The following is a 12,746-nucleotide window of genomic DNA, read 5'->3' as shown; positions in this document are numbered from 1 at the left end:
TAATTATAAATATATGGTGATATTACAATCCACATCTATATTATTTTCAGTGGTGCTGCACACTTATTCAAGTAGTTTAATATAGGTTCAGCCAGCCACTATACACACAACATATAATCCCATATAATAATTATAAATATATGGTGATATTACAATCCACATCTATATTATTTCTAGTAGTGCTGCACACTTATTCAAGTAGTTTAATATAGAAGAAGAAGACGATTGGAAAAGTAAGGTTATGCATCTTATCTATATCTATAGATGAGATGAGTTGCGTTTTAGAGCAAGAAATAACATTTGCATTTCCCCAATTGGCCTGACTTGAAGTTGCTCTATCTTCTTCGAAAAACGATCAAACAATTCATCCATGATCTCATTTCCAAATTGTGTGGTAAGAACTCCCTCCAATGAAGCTCTAAAACACATCACCCATTCATTTCTAATAGTTTTCATGTCATTATCAACATCAACATCATCAGATTTGGCATCAAATAATTCTATTTTCTCTATTTTGAAGCTTCCATTTCTTCCAACAACCTCCAACATCTCCTTCTTCGTGGGGATGTACAATGGCAAATTGAACGAGTCCACTAAACTTTCGCTCACTGATCCCTGTCCATGCTTTAACAATAACCAATTATCATACAACTCTACCACCTAAAATACATTCATAATTCTTGACATATAACTAACATTATAATCTCTAAATCTTATTTCATGTATTTAAATTATACTACATTAAAGTATAAATAAAAAGAAATCATTTAAAAAAATAACGGGGATGGCTTGCAGAAGTTTGACTATATATATTGCATCTTTTTATTATCAATGTCATCATGAATTGTTGTCAAATATCTATTTTCAGATTATCATTTCGTTGTTTCAGGAAAAAAAATCATCATTTCGTTCCATTTAGACCTAATAAATCCCGAGCTCCATCAAGTTGTTCAAAAACTGTAACTCCTGAACTTCAAAATGTTACAACTAAGTCCTCAATTTGCTTATTTGGAACAATAATCCAGAAGTTTTTTATTTTGAACAAAATAACCCCTAAACCTAAAAAACATTCAACATAATTTACATCATAAATAAAAGATGTCTAAAATATATATGTGTCGTTAAATCTTAACTATCTGCTGATACATTAACAAATGGAAAAAAAACCCAAAAATCACAGATATTAACCTAAGTTAAGGAGGTTAATTATAGCTTTAGAAGTTCAGGGGTCACTTTGCAGTTTTGGACAACTTGAGTGGGTGAATGATGCATTACCTCTTAAATTTACAAGGATTTTTTTATTTGGATTTTAATATTGTTATAATGTAAAGTTCAAGGATTATAATATTAGTAGTGTTATAGTTCAGGAGTCATATATGAATTTTACTCGGGTTTTAGCTTAAACGTTTCTAGGGTTAGGGATACAAAAAATACCCATAACTTATTTGCGGAAGAATGATTATACCCTTAACATTTTTTAAGTGAATGTACCTTAATGGTTTCATCATTGGTGCCCATTTTTAGTCAAGAAATTTCATAAGTAAAATATTCATTGAAAATTACTAATCAAATTGAAAGTCGTTCTTTAATTGAAAAAATATATATGTCGAATTGAATTGGGGAAAAATGATGAGGGTTAAAGTGCTTATTTCAAAATGCTAAAGGTATAATATTTGTTATTCTTCAGATACGATTAGGCCTATTTTGGAACTTTATTTTTGTAATTTATAACACGAAAAAAAAAGAAGTGAGAATAGTTGTTGGGGTTACCGCTTTAGCCATATCCATTAGGCAAGGTCCCAAAGCATCCAACATCATGGTACAGAGTACAGAAGAATGAGAAAGTCCAGCTGTAGGAAAAATGAGCACCATTATACCTCCTTCAACAACCTCTTTGGATCTAACTTTGAAGAAAATGTCCATATCTTTTGCAAACTGGGCAGAATAAGCTCTGGTTACTGCTTGTGGAGCACTAGGATAGTATATTCTGCCTTTGTTCCAACAAGGAGAGTTGGTGTCTAGCAACTCCTTTGGCACGTGAGACAGCCAATGTAAAGCATTCGATGAATGGATCAAATCAATAGAGTTTTCGGGGAACAGCCTTTGATGGAAAGAACCCACTACGCCGGCCGCAAAGTATTGCTTCTCCGGAGGTAGAGATCTAAAGAGAGTGTTGAAATCATTGAAGGTGTGATCATTGAAAAACACTTGAAATTCAGGTGTAGATTCATGATACTTCACTTTCACAGCTTCGATTATATTTTCCACACAAATTAAGGCATTAGGTCCAACTGAACATCCTAAATCTCCTATTTTAAATGTACTGTTTGAAGCTGTTATTTCAAGATTTTGATTAATTATCTCATCAATCATACTCTTAGCCTTTCTTATGCACTGCCTCTGCACATTGATCAAATTTTGTGTTATACATTTCATATAATAATCCAACAATATATATATATACTTATGTTATTTAATCGGAAACTATGATGATTCCACATTAGCAATTGGAATGTCGTGGCATCATCTAAGTGGAATGACCATTATTAGTCCCGGTCTATATCAAAGAATTTTACATATCTCTATAAAAGAATCTCATGTATTAATCTTTTTTGCATTTTCTTTAAGAAAGAGAAAAAATTTATACATTAACAAAATTGGAAAGTCAATTTGAAATTAAGAAATAAATTGTAAAATATATAACAAATACAAATGAAGTGAAAAAATCAAATAATGAGGTTACTAAAAACTATTTTCAAGAAAATCTTAAAACTCTAATATCAATAGTTAATTAATATGTAAATTAACTTTGTAAGATTATGAGAAGTTAAAAATGTATTCTATATATTTATTTAGTTAGTTGAGAGGATTAACTAGAGTGAGAGTTAAGTTAGTTAACTATAGTTTGCTTAAGAACTTTTGTAACTTCTTATAACTATTTTCATTGATCACTAGTTTTTGGCCCGTGCGATGCACAGATTTATCTTAGCATATAAATATTAAAAAATCTATAAAGGTGCTATTTAAATTATTATTTTTTTTTGCATATACTTTAAATAATCTTTTTTATAATGATATAATTAAAATTAATATATTATATATTATATTATATTTTTTATCAGTAAAAAAATGAGGAAGTGACACATCAGCTCCATCGTTACTGATTTATGTTATATATAGATAGATAGATATGCAGAAAATTAGAGAGCTTTTAGGGATTATTCTAAATCTTATAGAACTCTTAGATAAAATACGAATAAAAATAATCTTTTTATAGATAAATATAATAATATAATTAAAATTAATATATTACGTATTATATTATATTTTTTACTGACATCTCAGCTCCATCGTTACTATTTTATATTATATATAGATTAGCTTAAGCTCTATATAAAGAGTTTTAGGGTGTAACTGTTGATCTATTGATTCAATCACAGTTTATATGTATTTCTCTCCTTTATTTCACATCCTTTTATCATGTTATGATATCACAGTAACAAACAATTTCCGTAAGATTTTTTGTTTAAAGGTTCTTTAATTTCCAAGAACAAACTAGGATTTGTTGATGCTTTCAAAAAAAATTGGGATATGTGGATGGCAATTTGCATTTGTTTTATGCTACAAATCATGAAATAAAAAATGCTTGGAAGAGGTGTAACCAAATGGTGTTAGCCTGGATTTCTAATTCCGTTTCTCCAACAATTAAACTATCCCTTATTTGGGTTGAGTACTCCTACTTAGTTATTGAATAATATTGGCTCATAGTATTGTTAAGAGGGGTTTAAATGTTTCTGAGTATTTTACAAAGCTTCAAGTGGCTTGGGATTTTTTATTATCAATTTTCATCATATTCCTCACTTTATATGTAATATAGGTGATTATGTTAGGAACAATGTCTAGCTGTCAAGAAAGTTAGGGAATATCAGGATCTGGATTACACTATGAAGTTTTTTAGAGGATTGAATAGTAATGTTTCAATGGTTAAATCTCAAATCCTCATGTTAGATTTTTTTTCCTTCGATCACAAAGGTGTTTAATCTGGTTATACAACAAGAAAGATAGCTTGTAGATTTAGGAAAGGTTGTTTCGCTAGAGTTTCTTGAGTCTGCTATCAATTATGCATTGGCATGAAGAAATGATTTCAAGAAGCCTTTTAATAAAAATACAAAGGTAATTTGTGGTTTCTATAACAATGAAAATTATTCTGTGGATCAATGTTAATTCACTCATAATAAGAAAATATCTTTTGCTAATTATGTGGGAAATAAGACATCTGAGGAAGGAGAATTCATGACTAATCTTTGTTCTCATGAGAAAAGTGATCAAGGTGTTCTGTCTAAAGAACAATTTCAAAAAAATGATTACTTTTATGCTTAGAACTGAATAGAATAGTATTTCGGCACAACAAAAATCATTTATTAACATGATTTCTGCTTTTCAACTTATTCTTTCTACTCAACATGTTATTTGTGTATCACAAACAAATGATCAAGGGAATAATGGTGGAACACACTTAGTCAGCAACTTTGGTGAAGGTAAATATGTTTTAGCTTGTGAATGTAAGTATGAGTTCAAAATGATTGGTAGTAGATTATTGAGCCACATATCAGATTTCTTATAATTTATCATTCTTTATTGTTGTGAAGTCAGTTAGAGATGCTTTTGTTTACATACCTAATGGAGATAAAGTCTCAATCACTATGAAAGGAATTTTTTCTTTAGGTTCAAAACTAATTCTTGCAAATGTGTTGTGTACACCACATTTTTCTTTCAATTTCATTTCTGTCAAATTAATAGTTAATAAGCATTGTGATATTGTTTTTACCAACACATGTTGTTCCTTTTAAGACACTTTGACCAAGAGGTTGGTTCAACTGAACTTCACAATAGATTGTACAAGTTCACTTCTGTTTCATTTCATCATTTTAGTTTTCTAGTTTTATTTCATATTCTGTTAGTCAATTTTCATGTAATCCAAAATCTTCTCTTTGTCATTATAGGTTAGGCCATTTATCACATTTGAGATTACAATAAATCTATAAGGATGTTTCAGGCATCGATACCATTTTCTCTTTTGATTGTCCAATCTTTCCTTGGAAGACAGAAGCGTTTATCATTTCCTATTAGCTCTTCTCAGGAGTTGGAATATTTCTCCTTAAATCATTTGGACTTATGAGGACTAATATCAGTTCCTTCTTTATTAGGTAAACGATACTTTATGACAATTGTAGATGATTGTTCTCATTTTACCTAGGTGTATTTTCTTACACATAAGTCAAATGCGTTCAGGTTCAATTTTAGGCAAAAAGTAAAAAAAGTTAGGTCTGATAATGCAAGAGAGTTGCATTTTATAGATTTTTATGCCAAATATGGCATTATTAATCAAACTTCTTACCCTTATACACCTCAACAAAATGACATTATAGAAAGAAAGCATCAACACATTTGAAATTTTGCAAGGTCTTTAAGATTTCAAGCACAAGTACCACTAGAGTTTTGGATAGATTGTGTCTCTCATGTTGTTCATTTAATCAATCTTCTGCCTACTCCAGTCTTACAGTATAAAAGTTCTAATGAAAAGTTGTTTCACAACGCTCCTTTCTATGTTAATCTCTAAGTATTTGATTAGTTGTCTCATACATCTCATTTAGTACATAAAACAACGAAATTTGATTTAAAAATAATTCCTTGTATCTTTTTTGGATATCCAACTAATACTAAAGGATACAAGCTATTTTATTTAAATAGAAGGGTGTATTTTAGTTCAAGAGATGTGTTTGTTGAGCCACAATTTTCACTTCAATATCATAATAAGGAAACACAATTTTCTTTATATCCTTCTGTAGAATTTCAAAACAACTTGACTATTTTAGAAAATTTTCAAGATCGAATTACTAAAACATGACATCTGATTTTTGTAATTCTCCTTCCAATATTGAAACTCAGCATTATAAACATTTTTCACCAGTAAATGGTATTGTTCAAACCACTTCTAATACAAACACTCATAGTTTAAGGCCTAAAAGGAATAGACCAAAACCATGATATCTTAAAGACTTCCATTGCAATTTCATTTTTTTCCTCGGAACAACAAAGTTCAATAGATGGCGTTCCTTATTTATTATTTGATGTGAATCAATATGAGCGAAAAAATACTATTGAAAAAATTTGTGCAATTTCATAAATTAATATCATCGCTATTATAAGTGGGCTTATTATGGTTTTTTCTATTTGTGTGGCCCCAAAAAAGATAAGAGGCGTTTTGGATAGAAAAATGGCATTTTGGGCAGGGAAGGGAGCGTACGGAGGCAGCTACGAGCGGGAGCGAAGGAATAGGTTTTTTGGAAAGCCAACCAGAGGGCACCTTTCCCTGTTAGCACCGAATCGAAGGAGGGGACAAAGAAACAAGATGATATGTAATAGGTGTGGTGGCACCATGTAGGGTTGCCACTTGGTTAACCGTTTCAGACTTTACAGCAGAAATTCTTTCTGTTGTGGGTGTTAAAAGTAAAGCTTTAGAACAAAATTCAACTTAGCTAGTTATAAATTTACCACCTAAAAAGTCAGGAATTGGTTGTACATGGGTTTTTAAGGTAAAATACAAAGTAGATGGTTCTTTAGAGAGGTACAAGGCACATTTTGTTGCCAAGGGTTATACTCAAGTGCTATGTATTGATTATGTTGACATTTTTCTCTTATTGGTAAAATGACATCGTGAGACTAATTTTGTTAGTTGCAGCTCTAAAAACCAGCTAGATGTAAATAATGCATTTCTTCATGGTGAATTACCAAAAGAAATTTATATGTCATTGACTCCGGGTTTTCAATCTTATTCTAACACAAAAAAAGTTTGTAGATTTACAAAATTCTTTATGGCCTAAACTAGGCCACCAAGCAATGGACTACCAAATTAACAACCTTTTTATTCTCTATTGGTTATAGACAGTCACCCTTTGATCATTCTCTTTTTATAAAAGCATCACAATCTTGAATAACATGTCTTTATAATTTTGGCAAGAAATAATCAAGAAGAAATTGATAAAGTCAATAAGTCACTAGAGAATGAGTTCAAGATCAACGATCTTGGTTTTCTTAAGTATTTTCCACGACTAGAAATACAGAGGTCAACAAAGGTCATTTTATTACTCAAAGAAAATATGCTTTGGACTTAATCCTAGAAACTAGTCTTCTAGCTTCAAAACCTGCACCAACACCTATGGGCAGTTCATTGAGATTAACAAAGTGAAACTGGAAAAGCTTTAGAACACGAACAAAGTTATAGAAGAATGATAAGGAAACTTGTATATCTCACAACAACAAGGCCTAGCATCAATTTTTTAATAAATCAATTAAACTAATATCTTGAGTGTCCTACAACAGAATATGAACAAGCTGGATTCCGGACCATCAAGTATATTAAAGGGACTCCAACACAATGCATGTTTTACTCATCAACTGGTACATTATGCCTAAAAGGTTTTAGTGGCTCGGATTAGACCATTTGTAAGGATACAATGAGGTTTGTAACTGGTTTTATTTTTTTTCTAGAAGATTTTTTTAATTTCTTGGAAATCAAAAAGAAACATACAGTCTCAATAAGCTCAAGTGAAGCTGAATATAGGGCTTTAGCAAACACTACATGTGAAATAAAATGACTAAGGTACATTATGGAAGACATTAGATTCAAATAGATTCAACCTTCAAGTTTGTAATCTGATAGCAAATCAACAATGTACATTGCTCAAAATCCTTCTTTCCATGAGAGAACTAAACACATTGAACGAGATTGTGATTTGGTTCGATAGAAGTTCAAAAATGAAGTACAAAACAACTAGTTGATATTCTTACCAAACCATTGCCTACTATACTTTTTCAATTGATGCTTAAACAAACTGGTTCGTGTAATCTACACCTTCCAACTTAAGGGACATATGGAAGTTAAAACTTTATTCTAGATATTTAGTTAGTTAGTTATCAAGAATAGTTATTAACTAGAGTGGGAGATAAGTTAGTTAACTATAGTTTTCTTAACATCTTTGTAACTTCTTGTAACTATTTTTCATTGATAATTAGCTCAAACTCTATATAACCAGCTTTATGATGTAATTTTTAGTCTACTGATTCAATCACAATTTATGGATATTTCTCTCCTTCATTTTCACATTCTTTCATTCTATTAAAGATGTCTCTCCTCTTGTGAGCATTGTTTTTATGTTCATTTTTGTAAGAGTGTTTTGTTTCTTTTATCATTGTTTTGAAACCCTTAATACTTCATATTTTTGTGTCAAGTATAGAAAAATGGGATGGCTCATCTGAATATAAGGCACTAGATATGAATTTCTCTCAACCAAACAATTCCATCAGATAGCGGCCTATGTCTTGTTGGAAGATTTCTTTTGGATAAAACAGTGAAATTCCTTACCATAGGAGAGGATTGTTATCCAAGAAATTGCTCTAATTTTTTTCTTTAGGATTTTTTTATGTGGTCGATAAGAATAAGGTCCCAATGAGCGAACTGTGGTCGTTTGATAATCACATCCTTATCGGTTGCTTGATCATATTCAATAAATCTGGCCTCTCTCATTGCATGTTCTTTTACAAGGAGTTGTTGGGATGTTGTTGGTTTAAGCTGGTTAGATGGAGATTTTGAAGATGCAAATGATTGGTTTCTTTCTTTTAATCAATGTGTGAATGAGGATGAAATCATGAAAGATGTTTTGGTCCTTTATTCGGTGTGGCGCTAACAAAATAATCACATGTGGATATGATTCCTCGATTCATAATGTTCGTGTTATGCGTATCTTTTTCAAGATTGGGTTGTCGGTAGAGTTTGCAACACTATTAATGTTAATTCTAATTCAGTGGTGCATTGAAATCCGTCTAGAGCGGGCTTTATCAAATGCAATGTGGATGAGAACTTTTAGATAAAATACTATATGCAGGTTAGGAGAGGTTATGAGTAAAGAAGACATGTTTTTTCTTACTTGTAAGAGTGTGAAGGCGTCTGGTGCTTATAAAGTGAAGTTGATTGAAATGCTCGCTCTTAGAATGGGTTTGGAGTGGGCATGTTCTTCTGACATGAAGAAGATAAAGTTTGAGATGGATGTGAAGCTTATAGTGGACATAATTAATACCCAGAAGCTTGATCTCATAGAGTTTGGCAATCTTATCCACGACTGTACAAATATTCTTGCGGATAATACATATTTTTTATGTGTTCTTTATTGGAGTTGATCACTTAGTCGTTCATAGTAATGATTTTATTTCTTTTTTGTTTCTAGGGGTATTCAACGGTCGGTTCGATCTGAAAATCGAACTGAACCGAAATAATTGAAAAGCAAATAGCCAATAAAATAAGAACCGAACCGAATAACAACAACAAGACGAACCGACTCGGTTCATTGGTTTCAAAAATTAATTATGTTAATTACATAATTTATACTTCAAAATTATTTTTTGAAAGCAAATTACTAGGATTAACAAATGACTAGGAGTTGTTGCTGCCATTTAAATTCATAGATAAAAATCATTTTGTTAGTTACTAAATACGTTGATTATAAACTTTACTGTGATTTGAAATTCAATCTCAATTATAAATCTAAATATATTATAGTCAATTATAAAGTTAAGAAACCTTATATTATTCTATGAGTGAAACTTTATATTTAAGTTAAATACGTTATCAGTAAATATGTTAATTCATTAAAAAAAAGTAAATACGTTAATTATATAATTTATACTTCAACACTTTTTTATTACTAAATTCGTTAATTATTATTTTTTTATAATAAATTCGTTAACTATTAACTTCACAGTGGTTTGAGTTTCTTAACAAAAAATCATCCTTTCAAAAAAAAAAAAACAAAAAATAATCCTATTGTTATTAACTTATAATTATATTAAATATCTAATTAAACTTTATTTCAGTGGGTTTGATTTAATTCGGTAATTTTATAATAAAAAACGAACCGACCGAATGATCGAAATATTATAAAAACTAGAATTAAAACTAAAAAAACCGAAATGAGAAACCGAAATTCATGGATTAGGTCAGTTATTTTGATCCAGTTTGGATTTTTAAAACCTCTGGGCTTAAGTTTTAGGCCCTTTTCATTTATTGAATGAATTTGTTTCTCTAAAAAAATTGAAAGAAAAATAAAAATGCATACATTTTATATATATATATATATATATATATATATATATATATATATAACTATAAAAAAATTATTACACTCTTTTGAATTACATAAAAGCAAAGTTTTTCAGAAACGGGACTGATCTAATTTTTGGTTGGTTTAATTTTAACAATTATGATCAAATGAGTTAATTACATTTGTGGTCTTTTAAGTATGAAAAATATAACATTTTTACAAAAAAAAAAAAAAAAAAAAAAAAAAAAAAAAAAAGATAAAACATTAATATTACCAAACTTAAATTCTTAACATTAATATCATAAAAAAAAACTGTATTTTATTTCTCTTGGTAGTTGTTTAATCCAAATTATGTCAATAACAGTCACCAAAAAGGACATATGAATAACACACACGTATATCATATTTTTGTACGGGGATTAAAAACAATAAAAAAATGCATAATTTGATCTTGCTAAGTTCTTTTGATGTGAGAAACCGAAAGGGATGGAATGAATGAAATAGATTGGATTGAATTTTATGATATGTATTTAATTTTTATATTTTTTAATGTATGTGTAAAAATCAGGTTTATATGTTATCTAAAGGTCTTTTTCGGTGTCTATTATTTTCAAAAATCTGAATAATAGAAGCATAGAAATGTAAAGTATTGTTATTTTCATGTTAAAAAGTTAAGTTAATATTTAAATTTTAATACTTGAAAGAGCATGGATATAATATAAAGAGAAAACAGGACTAAAATAAAAGTAGGATGTTTTTGGACATTGAATGATGGAAACCTTGAGAACAAATAATAATAATAGTAAAGAATAGATACCTGAAAGGAGGAGTTTTTGGTATAACTGTAGGTTCCATCTCCACCATTCATAGGATATGATTCCATCATTTTCATTATTCTGCTTTCTTTATCTTCTTAATACTTTACTTATATATAGAATAGCCCATTAATTTAATTCCACATTATTTGTGTTTGATGGGATTTCTTACCCAACGGACCCACCCATGTGCTACTAAAAGATATACATAGCTAAAAAATAATATCCGGATTTCTTACCCAACGGACCCACCCATGTGCTACTAAAAGATATACATAGCTAAAAAATAATATCCTTTTATTGTTTTGTTTGTTTGTTACAAGGAAAGGAAAGCATAAAAAAAAAGAGACACAAGGCTATTCTTCTTCTATAGTAGCGATCGTACGGGGGAGTGAGACTCCGAACTAGGAAGGTTTTGTATGTCTGTCGGTACCTCCACTAACATTCTCACACCAATTGGGAGTTCAAATGCTGTTGACGCTAAATGGTCCGTGCACCTATTCCTCTCCCTATAGATATGGACCATTTCCACCAAACCAAACCTGAAAAATAATTTAATTATTTGAGAACTCGTAAAATAATAAAAATAAGAGAAAATTACCAAATCAGGTCATATTGGATGGACGTTTTTTTACATACTTAGAGTAATTACTCAACACATTACGCATATTTAGATTATTGATTTGTAATGCATTTTATATATATATATATATATGGGTGAGATCCAGTGTGATAATGGGTTAGGGTGTGACAATGAGCTTATTGTATAACATAACAAAACTACGTAGTTTTGATAATAATTGAAAAGGGCAAGGTGGCAAATTTGTAAATAAAAGGAAAGAGAGGATATAGAAAATTGTTTTATTTCTTTTCTTTAAAATACATTTTCCCGACATCTCTAACATCGTTTTTCGAAAAATTTTATACTATTAGACTCGTCTAAATTAGACGGTCATTTTAAGATCCCCGAAGCTCAAGTAAAAAAATTTCCGGTAAACGGAATCCGGGTGGACGTTTTCCGGTGAGAAAAAAAGTGCCCAGAAAATTCTCAAAAAAATCCAGAAAATGTAAAACATTATTCTAAAAAACTTTAACTCTTGGGTCGGAGCGGGATTTCTTACGGTTTAGTCACAATAAAACTTTTTTCTTAATTTTATCCATTTTACATGCTTCAACAATTTGTTGGGTCAAAACTGTAAGTAATCTCGCTTTGAGCCAAGAATTAAAGTTTCTTAAAATGATGTTTTAAATGTTTTAAATTTTTTTGATAATTTTCTGGGCACATTTTTTGTCCTACTTACATTGTTCCAAATCAGTTTACCATTTGTTTCAACATAATACTTATATTGTTCCAACAAAAAATTGTTTTATTTCTTTTCTTTAAAATACATTTTTCCGATATTTCTAATCTCGTTTTTCGAAAATTTTTATACTATTAGACTCGTATAAATTAGACAGTCATTTTAAGATCCCTGAAGTTCAAGTAAAAAAAATTCCGGTGAACGGAATCCGGGTGGGCGTTTTCTGGCAAGAAAAAAAGTACCCAGAAAATTCTCAAAAAATTTCAGAAAATGTAAAACATTATTCTAAGAAATTTTAATTCTTGGATCGAAGCGGGATTTCTTACAGTTTAATCCCAATAAAACTTGTTCCTTAATTTTATCCATTTTACATGCTTCAACAATTTATTGGGTTAAAACTCTAAGGAATCTCGCTTTGAACCAAGAATTAAAGTTTCTTAAAATGATGTTTTACATGTTTTGGAATTTTTTGA

General features: G+C 29.9%; 1 protein-coding gene across 4 annotated transcripts; it reads right to left on the bottom strand.

The window, feature by feature from the left end:
* Window positions 1–11,067, bottom strand: LOC136208345 (loganic acid O-methyltransferase-like). 4 transcript variants are annotated; one of them, XM_065999177.1, is made up of 4 exons: window positions 10,975–11,050; window positions 8,988–9,076; window positions 1,771–2,400; window positions 1–624 (listed from the first exon to the last, which is right to left on the bottom strand). In XM_065999177.1, the coding sequence occupies exons 3-4, from the start codon at window positions 2,371–2,373 to the stop codon at window positions 259–261; spliced, it is 969 nt and encodes a 322-aa protein (XP_065855249.1). In that variant the 5' UTR covers window positions 2,374–2,400; window positions 8,988–9,076; window positions 10,975–11,050; the 3' UTR covers window positions 1–258. The 4 variants fall into 4 exon arrangements, with proteins under 4 accessions (XP_065855249.1, XP_065855247.1, XP_065855248.1 ...); XM_065999175.1 differs by lacking the exon at window positions 8,988–9,076 and having other exon boundaries at window positions 10,975–11,067; XM_065999176.1 differs by lacking the exon at window positions 8,988–9,076 and having other exon boundaries at window positions 1–615; window positions 10,975–11,067.
* Between the last annotated feature and the right edge of the window lie 1,679 nt (window positions 11,068–12,746).

This window comes from Euphorbia lathyris, chromosome 10, assembly GCF_963576675.1.
Source record: "Euphorbia lathyris chromosome 10, ddEupLath1.1, whole genome shotgun sequence".
In the NCBI taxonomy this organism is placed as follows: domain Eukaryota; kingdom Viridiplantae; phylum Streptophyta; class Magnoliopsida; order Malpighiales; family Euphorbiaceae; genus Euphorbia; species Euphorbia lathyris.
Note: the sequence above shows the minus strand (reverse complement) of the source record. Positions and strands in the feature narration are given on the sequence as shown.